This window comes from Vidua macroura, chromosome 1, assembly GCF_024509145.1.
Source record: "Vidua macroura isolate BioBank_ID:100142 chromosome 1, ASM2450914v1, whole genome shotgun sequence".
Classification (NCBI taxonomy): domain Eukaryota; kingdom Metazoa; phylum Chordata; class Aves; order Passeriformes; family Viduidae; genus Vidua; species Vidua macroura.
In genome coordinates this window covers 79763783-79791255 of record NC_071571.1, presented here as the reverse complement: position 1 = coordinate 79791255, position 27473 = coordinate 79763783, and the positions used below count along the sequence as shown (strand labels likewise).

At 39.5% G+C, this 27473-nt stretch overlaps 1 protein-coding gene across 1 annotated transcript in view; it reads right to left on the bottom strand.

Moving 5' to 3' along the window:
• Positions 1 to 19127: 19127 nt before the first annotated feature.
• Positions 19128 to 27473, bottom strand: part of MARCHF11 (membrane associated ring-CH-type finger 11) — a 32158-nt gene continuing 23812 nt past the window's right edge. Inside the window, exons 3-4 of the mRNA XM_053997211.1 lie at positions 26865 to 27057; positions 19128 to 19886 (exon numbers count right to left, since the gene is read on the bottom strand). Of these exons, the coding sequence (XP_053853186.1) occupies positions 19564 to 19886; positions 26865 to 27057 (516 nt within the window). The 3' untranslated portion in view covers positions 19128 to 19563. The remainder of the gene's footprint in view (positions 19887 to 26864; positions 27058 to 27473) is intronic.

Sequence of the window (27473 nt, the reverse complement as noted above, 5' to 3'; positions counted from 1 at the left end):
ATACCATGCAGAAAGATTATCCTGAAGTATTTTGTAAGAAAAAGGTGTTAATGGGTTTATTCTGCAGAGCAAATTTCTCATCTTTCCTTTTTCATCCTTTCTAATAAGATTAAATTCTCTTAATGAACAATGTGATTAAATTTATATTTCACTTAAGTAATAGATACCCTAAATAAAGCCACATATTGTCACAACAGTGTTAGGGTAAAAGCTATGGTGCATATAAGAGTCCATTCTCATAAATCACCAGGAAAAATAATATCAGCTATGAAAAGATACTTTATATTCTAAATACTGGATTATACAAGTGCCAAATAGCAAATATAATAGATATAAGAAGTGTTCTGGTTGCATGGCATCTAAGTGTTCATGGCAGTTTTGACGATTAGACTCTTCATATTTCTTTTATCTTGCAAAATTGGTCTGAGGATCTTCTGCTGGCTGTGTCTTGCTGAGAAAAGCAGTGCCTCTGAGGGCAAGGAAGATTTCTTCCAAAGAGTTGCTGTCTGGAGACAGTGGTCCTTGAGCAGATCTTGAACAACTTTCCTCTGCTGCAGAGGGCATATAGTGGTTCACTGGAATTCTTCGGCTTTTCAAGGAAAGGAGTACCTAGGCTTTGTCAGATTCACTCAAGACAAGGTTTGGGTGAGAACCTGGGAGGCTCAGTTCCAAATTGATGAAGTTTATGGTTCTGTAACATAAATAATTAAATATTTTTAAAGTATCATACAAAGTTTTACAGTTGTGGGGGCTCATTGCTCACCCAGTGTGAAAGCAGTGCATTCAGTACATGCATTTAACTTCACCATGTTCTCTGAGTAGTGACATTACCTAATGTCACCGCTCTGGATTTCCCTGGAATGTTCTTGTGTTCCCTCATAGCCTGATGAGATTCAGAATACTGAGGACTCTCTCATACTGAGACATGTAGTTATTTCTTGGCCTACTATTATTGATAACATCTGTCTCAGTACTATAATCTAGCTCTCTGATGCACTGGCAGCCAAGAAATGTGGTGTTTTGGGATCAAAAATATTGCTGGGTTTGTTCTTGAAAATTTTTTTTTTTCAGATGAAACTATTCAATTCCCTGTGAATTGTGAAATTAGATCAGTTTCACTGACACAGAACCAAAATATTTTTGAAATTATTTAAAAACTTTTTAAATGCTGAAGCTTTCATTTTGGCTTGGATAAAACCTGTATTATGTTCCCTTCCTTCCAAGTCTGACCTGTCTCCTGACCAGCCTGACCAGCTTCCCTCCAAAAAATGTCTCCAGTCACTCTTTGAACAAAACCACTTAAAAAAAAAAAAATCAGTGAAATTATATCAGCTTCCAAATAAAACATTTGGAGTTCATCAGCATGAATCACTTTACTGGGTTTAATGTGATTCATTTGGATGTATAGCCCTACTCTGTGAGCACTTTTAAAAATTGGTTTTCCTAATTGAGGATAAAACAAAATTTGAAAACTGGAGTGTTTTAGGGAAAAGTTCATTCACAGATTTGTGTTGTTTTTTTCCAGGAATCATGCCTTGCTGGGCTCAACCACTCAGTTTTCCCTCTTGCATGAATGGCATACACATCCCACTCCTCTCACCTGGGCAAGTACAGAGTTATCCATAAATGAGTCTTGCAGGATGCTTAGGGGCTAATTACAGGCAACAATAGAAAAAGGGATCAAACCACCGTCAGATTTTACAATTCCTGCTGAACGGAATTTTTTTCTGGAGAAAAAAACAACAAACAAACAAAAAGCCTCAACAAACAAAGTTATTTGACAACTCTGCTTTCATATTTCTTCTCAATTCCCTCTGTGATCCTGATCCCCTGTTAGGCTGGTATTGAGCTGCCCTCTCTACAACTCCCCACCATCCTGGCTTCTCCTGGAACTGGCTAATAAAACCAGCTCATTTAATGCAAATGTCCCGGAGCGAAAATAAAATCTCAGTCTGATAAAACCGAGAGAAGGAGCAGCTGAAACCCGCCTGTGCTGCCGCCCGGAATTCCCCGGGCCGGGGCTCAGCCAAGGAGCGGCTGCTCGCTGGGGCAAGGGCTCCATCTGCGGGAAAGGACCCGCATCCATCCCTGCCCAGGGGATCTTCCCTTCTGGAACAAAGAGGAAAGCCCTCAGGGTTTCTCCTCTCCAAATGCACTGCGAATTACTATTGGGCTAAGACGTATTGTCTACAAATCCCACACAGGAAAACTAACTCTGAGTGCATGTTCCAGTAGTGAGCAGAACAAGCCTGACTGCATCAGTGATGCTGGTGGGGTAAGGATTTTCTTTTCTGTGATGTTAAGTAACTACATCTTTAGGGCTTGCTTGGAACCAGTACTTAATGCAGGTTATCTGAGCATTTCATGTGTGAGAGCAAACTAAGAATGCTTCTGTTCTTCTTCCTTTCCATCTGCATTCCCACTCTTCTTGTCTGTTTTTTTTTTTGTTTGTTTGTTTGTTTGTTTGCTGTTGCCATATATGCAAAGCACAGGCATTTGGTGTCATACCTGTGAGAAAGAACGTGCTTTCTGTACATGACCCCTGCCATGGCTGAATCTGTTCCAACACCACTTAACAAAGGTGGCAGCTGGCATTCCTAGATAGTTTTACAGTGGGAGAGCAGCTGAATATTGATGCTCCTGGAAATGCCTAGCAGGATGAACATTTTCTCACAGCAATTCTTCATAACAATCCAGCAGTTAGTTCCCTGTTACTGTTTTTTTTTTTACTACCTCATTTAATTTTTCTGTGAGTTGTCATCTTCTGAGTTAACATATGGCTAAGTGCAAACCCCCTGTTCAGAAAAGGAGAAATGTAGCTCACTGGTAGCCGGGGTATCTTCTGCCAATGACAACAATGTTGTTTTATTTCTGGGCACAGAGACTTCCATTCCATAGATGTTACCTGTTATTTTTCTCATCAGCTAATGAAGATCCCATCCATTGCCATTATTGTTGTATGGTCTTAATGGGATTTATTTTTTCTGTAGAAGATCCAAGCTCAGTTCCTTGTTGATAAAAGAGAAAATATTTTGTTCCAGGTCCCCACACATGTCCTGCATTTTACAGTCTACGCTTTACAGGATACACACCTGGCTTGTGAAAATGATTACTTTGGGCCTTAGAGGCTATGAATCCAGTGACCTCTTCACATGGAAATCCTCCTACAGCTTGGCAAATAGTTTAGTAGGAGCCCAAGGTCCACTGACTCTGGGTGAAACATGAAACAGTCCTGTAATTTGCACTGGCTCAGTCTGTGTAATTTTTGTCAGAAAAACAACAAACCTGTCATGTGGGAGTCCACACAGCCACAGGCAGCAAAACCCAGAGCTAGCAAAACTTTGCACATGGAGTGTCCGGTTTTCAAACCACATCCTCTCCTAGACAGTGCTGTGCCAGCTGAGTAGAGCAGCCCTGAACACTCAGGCAGACTTTCTGCCCCTGCCCCTTTTCTAGAAGGCCATGCTGCTCCTCCTTATCATCCAGTTCTTGGGGCAAGGTTCCACATGTACATGGAGGAACCAAGGCAGGGCTTGCTCTGGGGGCTGTGTGAGGGGCTGCAGCACATCTTGAGTTTCCACCCAGATATTCCTCTGAGCTCATTTGATGACTTACTCAGGCCTTTGTTTCAACAGGATTTTTATTCCTTAAAGTAGATAATTTATTTCTACCAAAAATAAAAATGAAATCCTGGTAAGCAGCCTTGGTCAATATCTGAAGTATTAGCAGGAATCTCTTGTGCCTTAACAGCAATCCTTTTTAACTCCATGGATTATTGCATCTGACCAAAAGGTGTCTCCTAATTATTAACCACATGCAATTTACTCTGACTGTAATAGGAGAAGGTCTTCCCTTACTAGCACAGGTCAGTTTCTGAATTATACTGTGTATTCTTCTCTGGTTTAAGTTTTCTTATGAGACCCATCACAGAGAAGGTAGGAAATCCTTCTGCTGCTGTCCCTCTGTAGAGATAACTACTGGTTTCCCTTGTAAAACCTCAAGGCTATCACCATCAGCAGCGTCACTGCACCATTTCCCCCTCGGCCGTACCGAGGTAAACATTTCCATAATAGGTATCCCAAAAGCTCTCTAGGGAAGAAAAGTATGTATTGTAACGTGGGAAGGTTTCCTCTGCTTGCTTTCAGCACTGTTAACGGGCATGTCCTTGCTGTGCTTTGATTAATTAATCTACTTTTATCGTGATTAGCACATTTAGCATTAGGCTGGCCAGCTGTCAAGCTAAGCTCATAGCAGTCATAGCAGACAAACAGTCACTGCCTTTGTGATTTTTCATCTCTAACTGATCATCCCAAGAAAACACAAGGCCCAAGTCTTCTAGCCCTGCTTATTCAGGGAACAAAATATCTCATCCCCATGCAACTAATGGTACCGGCTTAATTAACCTAATGTGAAGAGGGCATTGCACAACAGCAGAATTCTTTCTTTCTTTTTTTTTTAAAAAAAAAAAAAACAAACTGCATGCAATTCAGGTAATGTGCTTTCATATGCATTCAAATTCATTTATGTCCAGCTCTAGAGGAGAAAACACCTATTGGGCAAATTGGATATCACTTTACCTACTTCTGAAATGCAACAGAAATTGAGAATGCAGGAGAGAGGGGTCTTTTTACAGGTCTTTGCATCATTATTTATTGCTTCATTCTTACAGTGGAGAGAGCAGACACTGCTGCCATCCAGAAGCATCATCTGGGGAAAAATATAAAACTTATCCTTCTCTCCTCTTGATTATGGGGAATTAATTCTATGTCTTAACCGAGACAATCCTGCTGTGACTTGACAAAGTCTAAATCTATGTTCGGTTGTAGAATATAGTATTGTATTATGGAGCAGCTTGGCACACATATGATTTCTTTTACTTTATGGACCACCTCACCTGGTGCTGCTTCTATGGTTTTTGTCACTGCCAATAATGAGAGAATTCTTCTTTTCAGTCAAAATGGCTGTGACATGTGTCTCAATACTGTGGTTTATCACGATTAGGTTCTTTTTCATATTTCAGGAATAAACAAATGTGGGCATGTACACTGGGAACCCAGTCCAGATTTCATGAGGAACCCCTTAGTCACCAGGTTATTTGATCTGCTTGCAGACTGCAAAGCTTGAGCTTTGATTCAGAAATAACATTACTGAATGGAGTTCCTTTGTGCTCCTGTCATTCTTCTGTCATCTGCAGCAAAACTCCTCTCTACACTACATGGAGTTCACAGGTCTGCTTGAAACGATTTATGGTGATGCAGAAGGAAGGCCACAGCACATCTCTTATCACATTGTCATCCATTGCATCCACAGCCTGCTAGTTTGTCTCTTCCTCTACTGAAATGTGAGCTCCATCAGGATGAATCAGTCTCTGACCACTGTGCATGAAAAAATGATAGAATTTCAGTACCAGAACATCAATTACAATCTATGTCTAATAATGCTGACTTCTATAGATTGAATGTAGGTAAGTTCAAACAACCTAAAAAACAAAACATAGCTGATGTAGCACAAGTATTTCACTGTCCCAAAGTAGCTGGTATATGGGTGGTTGGATTTTTTGCAGTTGTTGCTTGGTAAATGTTGTTAAGATACAAGTTCGTTGCAGCAAGGTCAGCTGATGTTCTCTCTGACATTTACATGGGTTTTTTCTAAGTAAGCCTCACAGGAGCCTTATCTGGGCTAAATAAGCTGGAGTTGTGCCCTGTCTGTCACTACTGAAATTCACTTTTTCCCTTTTTGGTACATGCCACCATTTAGGTTTTTCAATCTTTTAGCTTCCTTCAAAACAATAGCCAGCTGGTGGATCTGCAGTATGCATATAGGGACATTTTCACGACATGCTTTTGTTGTTCTTTTCTCATGATCAGGGTCTAGCTCTGAGCTCAGGGTCCTAGAGGTGGGTTTCTGTATTTCTTTTTCCAGCTACCATCAAGGCTGACTTATCTAACTTGCAGATGAGACCAAGGAAAGGTTAGACCGTAAGTGTCAATGTAAGTGTCCCAGAAAAACCATGAATGTCCCATCCCAGTGAGTGTTCAAGGCCAGGTTGGATGGGGCTCTGAACAACCTAGTGAAGAGTGTCCCTGTCTATGGAGTGGGATTTGAACAAGATGATCTTTAAAGTCCCTTCCAGCCCAAGTTAGTCTATAATTTTTTTTTAATATGAGTGTTAAAAAAAATGCAATCATGGCATGCTTTTGCTCTGTGTGCTGTAGCAGTCTCAGTGTTCTGGATTAAATAACATTATTGATTGCTTTTTTTTAACTTTGCAGAGGAAACTTCTCCATCACTGCTGATGCTGAGCAGTAGGTACAATATTAGTCCAAGACTTATAGCCCAGAGCAAGTGTGACTTCAGAAAAACCAAAGCAGAGGAAGAAAGGTTGCATAGAGGAGACAAAGTGCTAATGTTTCTATGATTAATAATCACCTACTGCCTGTTCCACTTTACCAAATGCTACTGAAAATAATGATGTACCTTCAGCATAATGAATTTCCCCTAGCTCATCTGAAAATCTCTTTATCTGGGTATTTTGGCTGTCTTCCACTTTGGCTGAGTAGAACTGTTCCGTCATTGTGAAACCACTTGAGAATTTGAATTGAACTGAACAAAAGGAAAAAAAAACAAAAATCAGAAAGAGCAAATGGCAGTTCAGTTTGAAAAAGACTTAATGTAAGCAGAGAGGCCCAAGCTAGCCCACGCTAAAATGCTACAGGGTCTAAAGTTTCTTTGTAAGATCAGGATGATAATTTTTTCAGAAATATGCCTTACTCTTATAAAGACAGGCTCTATAAAAATATTTGGAGTTTTCTCCTTACTAACTCAATTTCAATCACTGGCTTTACATTTTCTTTTTAACTTCCCTCTCAATCAAAATGATGGCAGTTGAATGTATGCATTAGAACCAGAGCTTCAAAAGATGCATGTGTTACTGTAAATATTTCTCTTGAAACTGTAAATCTGTATTACTGAAACTCTGTATTACTGAATCTGCATATATTTTTCTATGCCATATCTTTATTTATCAAATTAGTTGTGTTCAAGCCAGCATAAAATTCTAGATTCGTATTTAGTACAAGTTTAGTATTATCCAGACAGTTTTGAGTGAGGATGCTGCCATATTACATTACATTATGTTCCTTTTAGGTAGGCTTTAAAAGGCCCTGCTGAAGAGCAGAGGCTCCTTGTGATATGCTATGTATGAAGAAAGAGGCAGCTGTATATGAAAATAAAAAGATCTAAGAATCGAAAGTCTAATCTAACTACACAAAGGGTGAGGGGAATCCAGGCACAGAGGAGCAAAAGTCCTCACTAGAGCCCAGGGTGAAAGCCTAAGTTCCTGTTTGCCTCTGTCCCTTTCCATCAATAACTTTGTTTTTCCCGTGCTACCTTGGCCACTTACCAACTCAGCTGAAGAGCCTTTGGCCTTTATCTGTGATTTCTTCCACCAGCTGATTCACGCTGTCGACTTGCTGGCCTGTGCATGGAGGGAGTGAGGGAATATTTGGGCATCCTTAGACATGAAGTCACTAATGGGGTAAGAAAGCTGTCTGTCCACTGCCAGGGAGCTCAGTATGTCCTTCCTTGTAGAGTGTGCCTGTCTCTGGCTGGTGGCAGTGGCTCAGTCAGATCCAGCAATACCAGGAGGACTGGGCTTTGCATGCCCTGCCTCTCCTGAGGGGAGGGCTGGTTTTGAGTTCACAGAGTGCAGCAGTGAGAGGGTGCAGCGCTGCAGCCATCACAGCTCCTCACTGCTGCTGCTGTGGTGAGGGACAACACAAGGCAATGGGCCTGGGCAAAGGACAGCACAGCTTTTATCTCCAAGAAATCTGGTCACAGGTAACTTCCCTTTTCCCTTCTAGTGGGGTCACTACATTTATCCATGCCTGGAGCAAGATGAACAAGGTGTGCTGATGAGAAGGTAAATGCAGAACAGAGAGATGTAGCAAAAGAATGACACCTGTTCAGCTGAACTGTGCAGTGTGTGGTTGTGTTTTCAGTGCACATGAGGGGACAGCTGCTGGCCTCTGATGGTTTTTGTAGAGCACAATGTGTCTCAGCTCTTGAGGTTGCTGTGGTGTAAGCTGAGTTCGTGTCAGCTGGGGAAGCAGGCAAATGCTGATACACAGCTTCCTAACTACAGCATTTAACCCAGCCAGGGGGTGCTTGGGAAGAGACTGACCCCTACAATTTCCACTGACAGGGTGACAGAGCAGAGCTGAATGCTAGTTTGAGCTAAATGGTGAATTTAGGGCTGTCCTGTCATGTGAAGAATACACCTTTCGGTGTGAGACATGAGTGTCCAGGGCTTTACTTGAGTAACGGGTTAGAAACCATCACAGAAAGCATGAGAATTTGGGAAGAGGTCAGGAAAACTAATTTATTGTTATGAATGACTAGAAATGGTGGATAGGTCATTAGGGACTGTTACTTACAGAGACAGTGTTTGCATTTTTTAAGTGTTTTAATTGATAAACAAAATAAAGTACACTTTTCTCCACTGGAGTAAATGGGGGGTTTATTAAATATGTAATACCCAAATTAATAGATTACGAAGGTGATAAACACTTGATGTGAGGATAAATATTGAACAGGCCTCTCAGATACTCTTGTTTCATGGACAGATGCCAAGTTGTCATCAGTGCCAAAGTGGGATGTGGATAAATTGCTTTAATGTCTGGGAGTGAGTGATAGCCCAGATGTGTTCAGTGGGGACAAATGTCCCACCCCCGTGTGCACTGAATGTAGCTTGAAATGTATTGCTAACATCAGCCCATGTACTGAAGACCTTCCATTTCAAAGTGTAAAAACTCATTCTGAAGTTTGTGAATACAAGTTGAATCTGTCTGGGAGAAGAGGTAGCAAAGTCTAACAAGTAACACAACCCAGATGGAGCCAGTCTATGCCTGGATGATAGGTGTCCTTGTCCAGTAGATCGGGGCATATTGCACAAAACATATTATACTAAAATTATTTTGTGTTTTTTTTCTGGATTTAATTGCCTTCTTAATTAGAGACATGAAAGAGTTTTATTCAGAGATGCTTCTGGACAGGAGAAATGCAGCTGACACTGAATTTCTGTCCCTGAACAAGACTCAAGCTACTATTTGTTTTGACCAGTAGCATTGAAAAGTGTCTGTGCACCTACACAGAGGAGTTTGTATGCTTATGCCCAATGGTAAAATGATAAAACTGTCTTTCTTACTCAGGTTCCTGTGTGGTGTCTGGGCTTTTATATGCTATATTACTATAGATAATAACAACCAAAAGGGATACATACCTGCTTTCCATTGCAACCAAATTGTTCTAAAATAAACATATATATATTTATAAACACTGAGCACTCAGTGTCACATCCCTCTAATCTGTCCCAAGGGATCTATTAACAAGGACTTGAGTTACTCTTGCCTTCTGGTGGCAGGTTGTAACAGGGGAGAAATACTCTTTCCTCAAGAACTAGTCCTGATCAGGCCTGAAAAACAAGACCTTTGGACAAATTATTCAACATAATTTTTGCTTTCAGAAGTTTGGCTGTTCCTTTTCCAGCTTCATGTGTAAGACAAAGTGAGGTTTCGGGCTAGGAAGAAGCAGTGGACACTGAAGAAAGCCTTTTGGGTCACTATGCCACCATTGTCTAAGTCCCTTTCATTCACCTTAACTCTTCCTCCTCTGGTGACCCTGGTGCCATTTCTGGTCTCTGTCCATGACTGATCCCAAATTCTGGCACTTGGACAGACTTGCAGGTGTGGATCTAGTTCAGTACAGTTTGCTTGGTCTGGTGTTAAAACAAGTTCTGTGGTTGGCTCCAGCCAGCTGCTTCCTGCTGAAAATGTCATTTTATGAGGCTTTTACGGGTTTTTGGCCAGCTGAGAGGTCTTCTGTTGTTCAGAGGACAGGCCCTCAAGCCCACTGCTTCTAAAGTAAGGGAGCAAATAGTGACATGTCAGGGTCAAATTCAGACAGAGTTGGTACATGAGGAGGCTCCAGGGGAAAGGATAGCTTTGGTCTGTCAGGAGGGAACTCATTAAGCAGGAGGATGTTCGTGGGTTTCTACAAACCTGCAGGATTGCTGACTGGCAACAGCAGGAGGAAATTATGCTAACGATTCCTTTTTTCCCCTGTTATCTGTAGGTGATCTTTGAAAGGTGTTATGCTTCTCAGAAGGCTGTTTCCTACTGTTTCCTTTTTATTTTGCCATGTGACTGCTTTTAATGTATGCATCACCTTTAATACAGATTATGGTTGCACTCTACAATGCATTATAAATATCTCTTCTTAAATCTAGGGGGAATGCTAGTACCCACCTGACAAATTTCTGAATGTGTAAAGAACCAAAACTTCTTTTCTAATTTTAATACATAAAATCCAACATTACTGGTTTTAAAATATATTTTTGGTGTCCTCTTTAAGGTAGTCAATTCAGCCCTGAACACTGCTTTATCTCCTCTTATACAAGCGGTATTTCTAGGAATTGATAACTCACTAGGGTTTTTTGAAAGTGTTGTGAGGCTTATTAAAACTATTTTTTTTACTTAAGGCAAACAAGAAAGATGAAATGTTTTAAAGAGTGTCTTCGTTTCTTTTCACAAAACTGGCTAACAGTTCATATTTTACAATCATTAGAAAATGTTCATATTTCTTGGTACATAATTTACAGACTTGCAGATCTGACAGATAATAAATTATTTTCAAATTCAATCCACTAGAAATCTTCAGTTCTTTTGAAAACACTGGTAAAGTTTTCAGAGGGAGAACTATGCTTTGCAGTGTGGTAGCATCCCCTTGTATTGTCCTGTGCTCTGCTGTACCTGGACTGGAGTTAGATTTCAGTACTGGTAATCATTCCATTGCTATGTCATTTACAGAATAGAAATGCAATAAACTAAGACATTCTGTAGTTAAAAAACACCCAAATATTATGAAGCAACTAGTATGAAAAGTCAACAACAAAATCAAATATACCCTTTCCTCAAAATTTCTGTTGCAGTGGAGTCCAAGTTGCAAATTAATTCCTGAGGAGCCATCAGCAGCTTGCTTTGCATTCATGATGGGTTCCATGGTACCTTATGAATGGAGTAAAAAAATTCCTGTCAAACCACTGTGGCTTTGTGTGGAGTATAATCAGACTGGCAGAGCTCAGTAAATGGCCTGCCTATATCTTTGCAGTGCTGTTTGAATTACTGAATTTGATTTACACACCAGAGCAGGTTAATACTGATGATGCCCAGCTGCAAGAGGAGAATATATGGAAAGTTTTGCTTTAAATATTACATTTTTTAAAAGTTGAACTTTAAATGTAATTCCAAAGGAGAGATATGAGAATCTGTTTTACTGTCTATTTGAGGAGCTATTTTGCAGAGCTCCCATCATATTAGCCTTCTGTTGTCAAAAAACTCTTTATTAAGCATATTTATTTGGTTTCTATCAATTTTCTTATTGATGTTCAAAAGAATTATTGAGTCTTTCCAGTCTAAGGAGTGGTGCTCAGTTTGACTCCCTAAATTATATGCCTCTAATGGTAAACTATCTGTTATGGGCTGTGTTGTTTGTGCTTTTTTACTTTAAACATTTAAAGTAAACTTTAAACCTTATGTATACAGTAGTGACTGGAAATAGCTTTTCCTTGAGAGCCTTGTTGTGTTTCACCACTACAGTTTTGGGATAGTGATCTTCAGTTTAAGAGCCAACATTTCTATTCTTGAGTGAGCAGAATCTGATTCTTCCTTGTTTTCAAAGTCATATGAATGTGAGGGCTGTTCCCTGCACAATTCTTGCTATTTCTACTGTGTCCCAAAAGACAAACTCAAAAGTTGCCCTTATGCTGCTTATAGTTAAGCTGTTTTATTGTCAGTGGTGATTAATGCAAAGAAAATGGAAAAAATGTGACTTCCCAGAGGTGATGGTGCAAACCTTTAGCTTGTGCAACAGCTGGATTCTCTCACTGTGGTTTTAGCATCCAAACAGGATGGTGAGTTGTTGTGCTGTGTTTTTATACCCCTGTAACAGTTCTGTAATGGTTTGCCCCTTCACCCCCCATTTTCTCCCAATGGTTCCACCCAGAGCTTTCCTGCCTTCCCCTCAATGCCAATCTCCCTGAAAATGCTCAGTCACTCCCCTGTCCCCTCCCTGGTATCCTGTCCATCACTCGGCTCCCCATCCCACTCTCCCAGAATCTTCCACCTTGGGCGTCGAGTGAGTGGATGAGGGCCAGGGGTCCCTCCCTTGAACTTTCCCCATTGGTTTGTGCGTCTGTCTGTCCCTCCACCTTCCACTCCCCTGAATCCCCACATTGGGTGGTGGCATCCCTTCCCCCTTGTTACCACAGGTTTGACATGTGGTCTGATTTCCAGTGTTTTTCCTCTGTCTGGAACTGCAGGCAAAACCTCACCCTATATTATATCTGGTCCTAGAGTTTAAGTAAATGGTGGTTTTTCTGGTGTCCATTAAATGTCTCTCACTTAACTAGATTAGTTAGAAAAAAAGTTTAATTGTTTGGACTAGACATTAAATTCTTCAGAAGAGGAGATGTATGCATTTTGTGTCCACAGAAATGAGCACAGAGGGGGAAGGTGTCATGGATTAGGAATGGTTCTCCCCAGTTCACTGCCCTCACTGGGACTCTCCAAACCATGCACTGCTCTGGAGAGGAGAAGTGGAGGCACAATAGGTAAAGATCATGGGTTGAGATCACAGCAATTTACTGTTAACAGCAATGAGAAAAAACTAACAGTAACAGCTACAATACTAAAGACAGAGAGTACAAGAAAAGAAATTATTCACATGCAACCCCCTCCCAACAATAGACAATACCAGACATCTCCCTCCCCCATGCTGACTTTACCAGGAGGAATCAGTCCTTCCCAGAAGAGAGAGGAAGCTGGGGTGGTACAGAATAACCTCCAGGTCCTGGCCATGCCTCTCCCAGTATGCAAAAATTAGCCCTGTCCTGGTCAGAACCAGGACAGAAGGGTATTAATCCTAGTCTTCTGCCACCACTAGTAATGACATGTTAATTACTTTCATAAAGTCATCAAAACCCCCCTGATTCAGGCTGGAATTTTTTTGTCACTGTTTTTCTTGGAGGCTCTTCCAGTAATTAACGGTGGCAAACTCAAGAAAGACAAGAAGGAAGGTCAGGCAGGGAGGATAAGAAGGAGGAATGCCCAAGGCTTACAGGAGCAGGTGGGATATGTGGAGTTCTCCTGTGGGCCAGCTGAGGGTCTGGTGAGTCAGAGGGACGTGAATCAAAACCGAGTGAAGAGAAGGAAGGGCAGCAGCATGGAGGGACCTCCATGGGGTCAGACTGAAGGAGGGGATTTAAAACATTTGAGGGAGTATGGGGAGGGCAGAGCCTGGTATTCCTTGGGGCCATGAACCTCCCTGTCGCTGCTGGAGAGGCAGCATGTCAGAACACATGCAGGAGTACGTTTCTAGATGGACAGCTTCTTGATACAGGGCCTTGTTGGGCCATCCCATGGGATCACACTGATAGATCTGCTATCCCTTTCAAGGAGACACCAGCAGGGGAGGTGCTGACCCATGGCAGCCTTAGTTATGGTGAGTGTAAAAAAGAGGAGAGGAAGATCCTGAGGGGAATGAGGGAGGAGAATGGCAAAGCCTGAATGTGGGGCACCAGGTGAGCATCTTGTTCAGGATGGAAGCAGCTGAGATCACACAAGAGCAGCTCTGAAGGGTGAAAGAGTTAAGGGGAACTGCCATGACTATATGGACCACATGAGAATGGTTCATCCTGATACCTGGGAAAACAAGCAAGGTGTATCAGCAGCCCTGTTCAGCTAAGCCAAGAACTCATGAGAGAACCCCTCTGGAAAATGGCCACAAAAAGGAGGCAGAAACAGGGCCAGGCTACAGAGGAGGACTTTAGAAATATTGGCCGGGCTTTCAAAGGAGGGGTTAAGAAAGCCAAACTCAGCTGGAACTGGAAGGGACATCAAGAGCAAGACAAAGACCTTCATCCTCTGTGTGAGCAGTAGAAGGCCAAACAAGGAGCTGTGTGCTCACTGCTCAGTGGGGAGAGTGATTTTGTGTCAGTCGACACAGAGAAGACCAATGTCCCTAATGCCTTCTTTGCCTTTGTCTTCACCACCAAGTTCTTTCATCTTCTAATGCTTTGCAGAGCCCAGTACAGGAAAAGACATGAAGCAACTGAGCAAATTCAGCTGAAACACCTGCTCTGCATAGGGAGACTGAAGAATCAGGCCTTATTCAGCCTTGAGAAGAGATGGCTCCAGGGGAGGCCCAACAGCAGCTGGCCAGGACCCAGCGAGGGGTTATCAAGAAGGCAGAGTCACCCACTTCCCAGTGGGGCTTTATGGGAGAATGAGAGACAGTGGGTGTGAGCTGTAACAGGAGAAAAGGTGGGATAGAAGGAAATACTTCTCTGGGAACAGTCAAGAGCTGGAGCTGGTTGCCTATAGAGGCTGTGCAATTTCCATCCTTGAAGATTTTTAAGACCTGATGGCTTAAAGCCCTGAGCAACCTGGTCTGACCTCAAAGCTGACTCTGCAGCTTGGATTAGATGTCCTCCCGTGGGTCCTTCCAGCTTGAATTTTTGTCTGTGATTCATTCCATGAATATTTTAAAACTACCTTGAACTTCTAGCTAAATTTATTTCTGATCTATTTGTGTCCTTGAGTTCTTCTGCTGTCTTAGGCTTGTCCTTTGCTTAAAATAAATTTTATTCTGCAATGTATTAACTGAGAACAATAACATTCGCTCTCTACTTCTGTTAAGCAGAACAAGCCAGGCTCTTCTAATTCTGTGCATACCCCTCCTCCCCTCTCTGTAGTGACTGGAATAGAAATCCCTGCTCCTTTCTTATCCTAATATCCTCTCTATGTACCTGTTCTCATTTTAATTCATCTTCTGGCATGTAGGTGATTACAGCATTGCAAGTACTGCACTAATCCAAATACAAGGTCAATGAAAAAATGTTCATATCCTGCACTAGGCACTCTTACTACTGAAAATATTTTGCAGGACAACACAATTCCATTATATTTTAACAACTGCATCCTGTCTATACTAATCCTGTTGCTGTTTATAATTTCCTGATCTTGTTTTCTACATACAGAAATACATAAATGCATTCATATGCAAAATTATTGTGCCATAGAAATTAATGTTGAGTTCTCCTACCATAAAAAAGGCTTTTATGATATTTGCCATAAATATTTATCTTACAAGCAATTTGAATTTATCTTAGTTGGACCATTTTTTTTTAATTCATGAGTTGTTAAGTGTTCTAGACCTAGGTGTCTTTCAAATATTTGTGCAGAGAAATCTTGTCCTCTCTTAAATTACATCTATTGATTTTTTTTTTTCTGGTGAGTTTTGCTTTCCCCCAGCACCTTACTCATTTGGATGAGAATCAAAAAGATTTCTTAACAATAAAATGTTTTCTAATAGTTCTTAATTTTGTTCTTAGGATCCTGTAAAAGATCACTTAAATATTCTTCAAATCCCAGAGATCACAAATACCTAAAAGGTGTGAAACATAAGTATATGGATCACAGCATACTTTATTATGCTGGTATTGCAAGTGCTTTTTGAGTTACTAACTGTGATCTCAATTTGGTCAAGTGGAGCTGTGGTCCTTCTGGGAAAGTAGCCTTCATTTAAGCAGTAATTAAGAACAAGTATTTCCCAGTGATACAGCAGGTTTCCCAAGTCATAGTTTCATCTTTTATTTCTCCCCAGATTCCTCCTTTGGGAAATTGCTTAAAGATAACCTAGAAGTGAATTCTCATAGTTTCTCGAGGAGAGTGCCTGTTGTATGCTGGTAATTTGCTGTGTGGGAGATAAGTTGGGGTTTTCAGATAGCATTTTGTTGTTCATGGCTTATGTACTGCTTTTCACATGCATTGGTTAGAGAGCAGTAAGACATCTGTAATTTAGTAACTGTAACTTGGAGACTGTGAGACTGCAACACAGAATGCTGGCCCCTGTGTAGAGTTCATTAGATAAATGTTTATGAATATATAAGGAGTTTTTAAGCACCAGTGCTTAAATTATTTCTATCTTCCTTCCAAAGTTACAGAGACCTCCTGTCTCTGGTCGTGGCACATAAGCCTCTTATAAAAGGAAGGCATGCACTGATTTCAGCACCATCCTGTTGATTTCTGAGAAGGAATTTTCCAGCCTCAGCACTCCATTAATAGCCACTGGATAAACTTATTTTGAAACAGAAAAATGTTTATCTCTGTACTGGTCACAGGTGCCCAGGGGGCAGGTGGGGATGGGAGCTGCAGAGGTGACCTCTGTGAGGAGAGGCTGGCACTGCCCCATGCTAAACAAAGTCTGTCCCAAACAGAGATTGCCCTGTGACCCTGGAGAGGTCCTGGTGGAGCAGGTACTTCCCTCTAAACCCCAGACCGTGGTGCAGCTGACATCCACACTGGCAGGCAAAGAAACTGTAGCCCATGGAGAGCCCACGCTGGAGCAGGTTTATACTGAAAGACTGAAACTCATGGAGAAACCCAAGGCTGGAGCAGAGAAGTGTGAGGAGGAGAAAGGAGCAGCAGACAGGAACTGTTATAGACTAAGTGCAGAGCCCCATTCCTCATCCCCCTGTGCTGTCCAGTGGGGAGAAGGTAAAAGAGTTGGGAGTGAAGAGTTGAACCTGATCCTGGGAAGAAGAGGGGTAACTGATTAGTGATGCCCTTATCTTTTTCTTAACCCACAAGATTTTTTCATGCTATATTCCCTCTCTCTTCTGTTGAGAAGGGTGATAGAGAAGCTGGGTGGGGATCTGACAGCCACACAAGGTCAACTCCATCCCTGACCCAGATCTCTTCAACATCTTCATTCATGATTTGGACACAGGACTCAAAGGAACACTAAATATGTTTGCTGATGACACTAAATTGAGAGGAGATGTTGATACCCTCAGGGGCAGGGACACCCTGAAGAGAGACCTCAACAAATTAGAGAGATGGTCAATCATCAACATATGAAGTTCAACATGATCAAGTGCTGGATTCTGTACTTTAGATTGGGCAACCCTGGATGTATGCATAGAATGAGATGCTGGAAAGCAGTGCTGTGGAAAGGGCCCTGGGTGTCCTGGTCAGTGGCAAGTTGAACACGAGTCAGCAGTGCCCTGGCAGCCAGGGGGCAGACCCTGTCCTGGAAGGCATCAGGCACAGCAGCACCAGCTGGACAAGGGAGAGGATTGTCCTGCTCTGCTCTGCTCTGCACTGGGGCAGCCTCACCTCGAGTGCTGTGTGCAATTTTGGATGCCACAATACAAGAAAGACATTAAACTATTAAAAAGCATGCAAAGGAGACCCAAAGGAGGACCACAAGGATGGTGAAGGATCTGGAGGGGAAGCTGTATGAGGAGCAACTGGGCTCATTTGGTCTGTTCAGCCTGGAGAAGAGACTGAGGGGAGACGTCACTGTTGTCTTCAACATCCTCATGAGGGGAAGCAGAGGGGCAGTGTGTTGGTTAAGGTGGTGGTTACTGCAATTGTATTGAAAAACGGGACACCTGGCATGATGTAAATGCTATGGAATAAGGAGTGGAATGTGCTGGGTTTGGCTGGAGTAGAATTAAATGTCTTCACAGTGGCTGGTACAGAATGTGTTTTGGATTTATGCTGAGCCCAGGGTTGGTAAAAGATGTTGCTAGAGATATTTTTGTTATGGCTGAGCAGGGCTCACACAGAGCCAAGGCCTCTTCTGATTTCTGCAGTGCCCTGCTGGTGAGGAGGGTGAGGGTTGTTGGGAGTCTGAGAGGAGACACAGCCAGAACAGGTGACCCAAACTGTCCAAAGAGATATTCCAGACCATGTGACATCACTTGCAGTATATAAAGTGGGGGAAAGACGGACGAAAGGGAGGGATGTTTGGAGTGATGACTTTTGTCTTTCCAATTAACCACTATGTATGATGAGGCCTAGTTCTCCTGGAGATGGCTGAACACCTGCCTGCCCATGGGAAGTGGTGAATGAATTCTCTGTTTAAATTTGTTTGTGCGTGTGCCTTTTGCTTTCCCTCATAAACTGTATTTATCTCAGCCCATGAGTTTTCTGGCTTTTACCCTTCTGATTCTCTCCCATGTCCCACTGGTGGGGGACTGAGCAAGTGGCTGCCTGGCTGGGGTGAAACCACGACAGACGGGTACCATTTCACTCTCATGACCAGTGACAGGATTCAAGGAAGTGGCCTGAAGCTGACTCAGGACAGGTTTAGACTGAGTATTGCGAAAAGATTTTTCACCAGAGGTGAACTGAGCAGTGGAACAGACTCCCCAGGGAAGTGGTCAGAGCACCAGCCTGACAGAGTTGAAGAAGCGTTTGGACAATGCTCTCAGGCATATGCTGTGAATCTTGGGGGGTCCTGTGTAGGGCCAGGAGTTGGACTTGATGTTCCTCATGGGTCCCTTCCAAATCAGTATATTCTATGATGCTACAAAGCTGTTTTGAGTAAGCTAGTGCACTCAGAGTAATTTCAGCCTTACTTTTCTATCTCAATCTTCAACAGGCTTATTATTAAGTTTAAAATTATTTCTATTTCCATTACTATTTGATTAAATTCTATTAGAATTTTTGCCATGAAACAGAAACAAGAGAAGCAAATTTCACAGCATTGATCTATCATAATATTGGCTTATTATTAATATGATGATTTGTTCCTGGCAAAATTAAGATTCTGTATTATCTATACTTCAGATTCTATCAGGATTTCTTATTATTCCAGAAGTTGCAATGCACATTTTTTCTTTTTTTAAATTTTTTTTTAAAGGGGATGTCAATGACCTAAAATTAGAATGATACTAAATATTCATACATTGCTAATTCCAGCAGTGCTGCTCAGAAGGTAATGTCACTTCTGTGCACAGGCACAGCACCAGCCCTCTCCAGATCTTACGGGACTTGAGAGGCAGTACAAGACTCTTCTCATGTCTGTGTCATACTTGAGCCTGATATCTTGCATGGACATCTGGGAGAGCTAAAAGAAAAGACTTCCCATCTTCTTTTAGGTTTTGTAGAACACCCACTGGGCTTCCTGCTAAAATGCAAAGGACAATATATCTCTCACTTACTTTCACACACCTGAACTGAGCTACAAACAACAGCAAAATAAAGACAGACAAGGAAAAATATTTGACTCGTGTCAACATTCTTATTCTTTTTGGAAGAATGTTGTCCAGTTTAATCCTCATGAAAGTGGAAAAAAATAACAGTAGTGGATTAAAGCCAGAGTTTAAGAAAATACATTTAAATATATCTTTTTACTTAAAAATGAGTTTCCTCATCATTCAAAGACCTAAGAGTTAAGCTATGTTACATACACCTCAGGTACAAATTGAAAAAAGATTCAATAAATCAGACTATATAAAAAGCAAGAGACTTTTTCCCCCCAGAAAAAATGTATTTGTGTTTTATCTGATCATATAAAAAACATTAAATTTAAAAAAAAGAAGTGTATATATTTTTTCAAGTGTTAATGGTTTCACCATTCATCGTAACTACATTCCGCCGTCCTGTAACACCAGGGCACATTATCCTTGTCTGTGTAGCACAGTGAGCACAATCTTTACACTGAGGTCACTCTCATCACTACTTCCCCAGAGCAGTTATCCTCTGAAGAATCCTCCTGAGGTCTCATGCGGTTGAACAGGTGTAACAACACATAGCCACACTGAAATCTCGGTGAGGTTAACTGTGTTGGATGAACTAAACTTCTGTTTCTAAATGCAGTCAGTGGCAGCCACAAAGTCCTCCCTGCTGAGGATTCTCCTCGATTGCTCTCTTCTATGTCCGTGGCTTTATCATAATTTAACACATCCCAGTGTAGATTCACAGCTCTCCAGCGCTTAAACACTCGATAAACAGATGCACCTTCATGGACTATCAGTCCTGAAAGTAAGAGGGAAAAAGAAGTGTTTATACAAAATGTCAATAGATACCATTTTGAGAACAAATAGAGATTTAACACAATTTAATGACTCTAGCAATTTCCAGATGCAATTAAATTACTCATAACATTAATAATTCAAACAAACTGTACATATGCAATTTAACTGGTTATTCATTTGTTTGGGAGGCAGGGACATGCAGAGGAAATAAAGTTGTTCTGAATGACAGCTCAACATAACCAATATTGGAATAATCTGAGCATGCCTAACTAAATAAATTATTCAGATTTAAGTAAACCAATGCAAAACTGGCAGATTTGGATATTGACTGTTTATGCTAGTGCTGCCCTTGTTCATGGTAAGTACTATTTATTTACTGAGATTTGTACTGGTTTAAGTAGACCTTTAAGTAGGGTAGACCTCCTGCAATGAACAGGATAGTCCTAAATTTGTTTGAGTGTTTTGTAGAATTCAGTACAGATACTGACAAATTTAACTGCTTTCATATTCCCAGTTCAACTTAGGAGCACAGAAGATTTATGAAACAGCTGTAAATATAATGACTTTCCTGTCTTGTTCTTTAGAACAAGAAGAAATTAAATGTTATTATTAACTACAACGAGCGTGGTAAGGATGATATACTTTCTTCTTCAGTATTCAATAGGAAAAAGTTGTAAATTATCTTTTCCCTGAGATTCAGAAATCTTTTAAAAGGTCTTTCAAGGAAAATACAGAATTTCTGGAGTCCTCAAGAGAGCAATCTACTTATGAATTTCCATGTAACTAATATTTATGCCTATTGTATGCATTCAAGCAGCTTATTTAAATAAATGACTCTTTATATGTGAGTATTTCAAATAGGGATCTACTGGGGAGACACAAGGGGTTTCTGCCTTCTTACTACCTTTTTCCTCAGCCAGCCTGGTTGAGGACACTTACACCGTTCTGAGCAACACCACCTGTTTTCTCTGGCTCCCTGCTTTGGGAAGAGAGCAATCTGCCTAGCCAAAAACATTTATAAATCTTTTGTCCAGTGTGCTCCTTGCCTAAGATTTTCCTATACATGGCCACATCTGTAATATGATCTGTGGTGTCCTTTAGCCCAAGAGATTGTAGATCACCTGTTTCTACACAGGAAAATTGTGATTTAAGTGTCTGAGGTCCTTTAGCATGATTAACTCATACCAGAAAGGAGATGCTCACAGAAAGATGACACAAGCTGAAAGGGTGGTAAAAATATTTACATGAACAGCAAACCTCATATTCAAGTGCAATGATTTGCAGATAGCAACGCCTACTCTAACATGTTTTTAAAGATCATTACACTGAAAGATGGAGAAACACAAAGCTTTCTTTCAGAAGGACATGATAGTGAATGCAGCATATCTGTAAGGCTTTCAAGTTGCCTAGAATTCATTGAAGTGTCCAATATAGCAAAAGTAGCACAAAACAAACTTAATTAAATAGTAAACATTCTAAATATATTTTGCAACAGCAAAGCATTTTAATGGATTTTTTTCTTGATTGCAAGATTCCTATCTTTATCTTCTCAGATATAGGTAAAGTAACCTGTCTTTAAAATTTATCATAATAATTAATTGATACATAACTGTACTTTCAAGACTGGCTTGATTGTGCAAAAAAGAATAAATGTATTTGATTCTGTATTTGTACAGAATCTACAAACCAAATTAGCCATAGTTTTACTGCTGGGACAAAGATTAATCATTTTGTGTTCTTTTGGATTTCCTATAAAGTTGATAAAGGAGATGAGAATAATCTTCCTCAACCTGTTCCTGGAACAGAGCATTATTTGGTCCAACTTCTCTCAAGTCTGTGATGAAGAAAAGTTAAAAGAACCTATTTACTCCAAAGTAAAGATACATGTCTGCACTCCACTAGAATCTGAACAACATATTTCAGAACAGAGAAGGAAGTATTTGTGAAAGGATCATTAAGGTACATAGTACATTTAAACAGTCAAAATATCTTCCCAAAATTACAACAGAAGAAGTTGTAGGATGACTTCTTTCAGGGAGCTCTTTTTTACTGTCTTGGGGCTTTCAGGATTTATTGAAATTATGTTTTCAAAGTTTTTAAACATTGGCAAGGATGAGAAATTTCCTTTATAGTGGAAGCTGTCAGTCACATATACTTTAAAAGAGCTACAAAACAAAGGATCAAATATTGCAAGCCTTGGCATAAAGTTTTCAGATTTGGCAGTGCTGAAGGAGAAAAGCAGCACTTTCATAATTCCTCTCATAAAAAGTTTTAGCTCCCTTCTTGATGGAGCTATAGATTGAAAAATACCTACATAGATGAGGCAAAAGAACTGGGGGAGAGGAAGTTCATGGCACCAACAGTTCCAAGACCACAAACAAGAGGAACTCCAGGTACATTTTAAATGCTAGAGATTTTCCAGGTCCAGAGGAGTTCTGATGCTCAACATATAAGTAGTTAGTCACTGGAATGGAGCTGTAAGAAAATGGCAAATAATTGCCTTTCTCTTAAGGGTTTCACAGCAATGAAGGTAGCTATGAGAGAGAAAACAAGAACAAATCCCTGAAGAATACTGATTTGTTTCAAACACAGCACAGAGGACACAGCTGAACACTTGTAGAGGAAAAATATTTGTTTGACTCAGGTGATCCCAAAAAGTATTACAATTCAATACTGTTAGCTGTTCAGATGTTCTGTCCAATTAATATCTACAGGGAACAGAGTTTTTGGATGATGGACCCATCTAAATGTTGTATGGTCCTAAGAAGACTTTACCTTTAGACTTTAGATTTTGTCTCTAAGATGGAGGGATTGCAATGGGATCCAGCCAATAGGATTATGAAGAATCTTAATTTTTTTTTTTTTTTTATCTTTTTGTCAATTACTATTCTATTCTTTCACTGTATTCAGGGTTTTTTTTACCTCACAAGATACTTGACATTTTTTACTGCTGAACGTCTTTCCAAGCAGTCAACTTGTTTTATATTCATATTTGGTGGCATTAGGTTACAACTTTATCTTATTTATCATACTAATCTTATATATAATCATTTAGGAATGGTCCTCCCAGTAACATCACCAGATTTTATCCAGGGATGAAAGATCATTTTCAGAAACAGACATTACCTCTGGAGTAATGTCATGTCTTAAAACTATTCTATAGCCCACAGATATAAAAAAAAGCAATAAATTGCTCACAGCATTAAAGTGAAACATAGCCATGCTAAAAATAGTAATATAATTCTTTATAAACTATTTAGAATTAGATCCAGTGTGGGAGAAAAAAAGACTGAGTAAAGACATATAAAGTGCAGCTAGATGTGTTCATTGTAAGTAACTTCAGCCTGTTCCTTTTTACAACCAAGGAGTTATAGGAATGTTGCAAGGCATCAAGTTCCTTAGCAGGGAAGAAAGAGGCTTTCAGAGGGCAATTCACACCCCACACTGGCTCCCATCTCTTACTCCCTTGCCACAGTACTACTGGCACCAGTCATGTGTCCAGTGCAATGTAACAACTACTTTTCACTGCTGGAAAAGGAGCAGCACTATTGTTCTGGGATTGCAAGTCAGCTGTTATTATTTGTGAGAGGTTTTGTTCATGTTAGAACCATTTATGACCAATAGTTATAACTATTTTCCAGTGAAAAAAATATAAAATTCTACAACTTTTCTGTTATGCAAAATAATTGCTAGGTTTAGAAAGTAGAATGGCAAAGGCTTGATATACTGTCCTTCAGTGAGTAGGTAAGGGATTTATATTATTCATTCCTTTCATGAACTCACTCCCTTTGGTAATTCCTACATGGATGGTCTGATCCTAGCACTATCATTGGAATAGCTCTGGGTTTCACAGGCTGTAATTCTGCTTGAGCAGGGTGTTCAAGATTTGCTTTAGGAAAACTTCAACCAATAGCAAATTTCAAAGAGAACAGCTTTACGCTCAGCTTGGATGCAGAAAGGTACAAGGTAATGACCTGTAGGGTTAAAACCAACGTTGATAAATAAAAACAATCCTATTGTCAGGAATAATTCTGGGAAAATTCAGACTAGAAGAAAGAGAACAGTGGATACCAATAAAACATGTACACTAGAATGAACAGAATATATTATTCTGGTGATCTATAATCCTCAGGGTTTTTCTTTTGTTGAAATGTAAAAACAAAGAAGTAAAATACAAGTTAGGTGTAATTCACTTAATAAGAAAGTGACTGGTGTGCTACATGTGATATAAAAGTCAATCATTGAGTAAATGAATTTTTATGTGCACATTTTTAAATATGTCATAAAAATATGTCAGTACCTTTTGGCAAACTGCTTTTAAAAATTATAGCAAAACATTTCAAAAAATGCTTCATACTTTTTGTGTGAAGATATCTACACTTCACAAACCAAGAAGTATTTGTATTGTTTCTGCAAAGGTGTAGGGAGGCATAACTGAAAGAAGGTGGAATAAATCTTGGTCATACCTCCAGTATCTCAAGCATTATCTTGAAATATGTGATGCACAGGAAAACCTGTATGTCTGCATAAATTTTTAATTGAAATAAAGAGAGATTACAGTGGGAGTAGAGATATTTGCTCACTGTAAATCCTGTTTAAAACTAAGACAATGCCATGGATGACTAAACACAAATGAAAGGAGAGGAGATCATAAGTGAGACCTGTAGCTGGTTAGAAGCATTACAAGCTTCATGATATAAGAGCTTATACATAATAATGGTAAAATAAGTTAATTCCTTGGGAAGTCATCAACATAATGGAAAGTATTTGGGGTTTTTAAAACAATTTATAAGTAATACTTATATATCTATTAGAGAATTTTATTTGAAAATGGTAAATTAAAATAATCAATCTAAACCCCTCACTTTATCCTGGAAGAAAAAGATGAAATTGAATAAGGTTGACTATATTAATGAATACTTTTAAGAGTTAAAAGAAGTCCTGATCTTACAAGCTAACAGAATGCAAATTACTTGAAATTATATGCAGAATAAGTGGGTCTGAATGAATCTGGATTACCAAACTTCCTCAATTACAAAACCTCCTTTATACAGCTTTCTGAATTGCCAGATCCAGTCTAGTAAATTCCTAAGTCATATCTGCAGTGAATTTTGTAATTACAATACAGTGTCCAAATATATTTAATTGTAGTCACCTTTACATTTAAATTTTCATGTATTATTTATGACAGTTCTATAAAATATGCATTTATTAAATGACCCGCAAGTCAGTTTATCTGTGTCTTTGCTTTGCTCCTGCAGGGTGTAGTTGAGCCAGAAGCTCCATGTGAGGTACACGTTTGTTCAGCAGCTTCCACTTCAGCAGTGGCTTGAGCCTAGCTGGCTTGAAAGGTAGCTAAAGGATGCACCAATCTATGGAAAGTCACCTTCCAAATATTTACTTCTATGGATAAATACAGTAATATTTCTGATCACCCACAGATATTTTTCAAGTTTAATCTGATTTAGGTGTTTTAACAGTAAAACAAATGGGGAAAATGAAAATAATTTGAAGTAACTGGTTATTTCAACTAGCTGATGCATACCAAAGTATTTTTTTTTAATTGGAGAAAAAGCTCAAAACAAACCAGAATTCCATATAAATGAAATGCTTGGAATGCCTGAAACACATTTTATATTCCTTTAGTGTATTTTTAAACAAAAGAAATGCCCTCAGTATTAAGTGTTAAGCTGGAAGAGGGGATGTTCAGAAATGACCATCTAAGAGGACATGTAGCTGAGTCCTTTTATTCATTTAAAAGATGAGCACTTGTCCAAAGTATGAGATTCTGCTCACTTTTCTGTCTGAGATTTGGGTTCACGAAAGAAAGCCTGTGTTATAAAATATTCCAGAACAGGCTTCTCTAACAAAAATTACAAAATGATTAGAACTGCTTACATACATGAAATCTAAATACTTTCACTGTAATGGGATGGTTTCAATAAAAGATGATATGGCTTTACAGTTGAAGCAAAACCCTTGATATTAGGAATCACTCTGTTTCTTTGTTCCTTACAAAGCAGAATTCAGCACTGTCCCAATTCCCATATATAAGATTCAGATAACATTTATCTCTCAGAAATGTCAGTGCAAACATCAGATGGCGTTTAACTTCTGGATTTTCTTGCAATTAAAATTCTGTGAATGTGGTTTAATGTAAATCATTATTACTAATTATGTAAATTTAATTCTCTAAATTATATAATTATGTAATATTTAATGTAAATTTTCTCTCCAAATAATCATAAATATTTTAACAATCAAATCAGGTTGTTTTACCAAATCCTAAAGAGAATTCTATTCAAATATTCCCGGGTCCAGTGTATTTTCAGAAATTTCAAAAGTGGTCAATACAGTGTTGCAGTAAAATGCATTCTCTTGTACAAGATTTCAGCTAAATTACTTGAGGCTTTTTAATAGTAAAGCAAGTTACTATAATTAGCACTGTGTGAGTGTTTCATAATTGTTTATGATGTGCAAAGAACTCATGCCTGCCTTCTCTGTTCTCCTCCATTTCTAGCACAGTGACCTATATAAATCTGTGCAACCTCATTTTGGGTGTGCAGTTTGATGACTTCTTCAAGGGCTTCTTCTGTGCTTCATGATGGTACAATCTAATTCAAACTGGCATCAGAAGATGACAGTGTGTAATTTTACTAATTATTTTAATAATGTCTTTCATGTTTTCATCTGTTTAACTCCCTGAACTTTGCTAGTTGCTTTATCAAGAAATTTAAACTAATCCTGTTCTCACCACTAAGATTTTGGGAATACACCGATGAATCTGAGAGTAAAGCTTCTTTAGATCTTTTTTCTCTACAATATTTGCAACACTGTAAAAAGCAGCACTTGCCAAAGGTATCAGCTGAGAATAAATCTGCAAAGAACTGGAGTGATCAATTAGAGTGACCAATTAGAAAAATAGAAATAGTCACAGTCTTAAACCACAGTCTGTGCTGTTTAAAGATTTTGAGCTTACCTATGCATACTAGATCCATAAAACCATACATTCCATAGCAGATTTGAAAAAGGATGTCCTTTCTTTGCCATACTGCATAAGGGCTGAAGGCTGACCATAGAAGCCAAGTCACACTTGCTACTAAGAACAGAGATCCTAGGATTACAGCAACCATCTGCACTTTCTCAACCAGTGTTATAGTAATGCTTTGCCACTAAAAGAGAAACAAAGTTGTATAAGATAAAAATGTTATTGTCCATGGTTGCACATTCAACTCCATCTTTTTTCCTGAAATCAGAAATTATTTTAATATTTACACATCTCTTCATAGGTATTTACTAATATCCTTGATACTGACATTTTATATATCTTTCTTCCTATTTCACTTTTAAAGTGAAGCTAATAGTTGCTTTCCCATTTCCTCCAGTGTCACTATCAATACGATCTGGCTGTGAACTTCTGAAGAGTTTAATAGTTTTACTTCTGTTTTGAATATGTAGGCAAAAAAAATATTAAGTCTTAGGAATGGAACTCTGTCTTTCATCTTTGTTCATTCTGGCAATGAACAGAATAAAAAAGGAAGAATACTTTTTCAAATATGTGTTATGTTTGTGTGACAGGTTTCCTTTC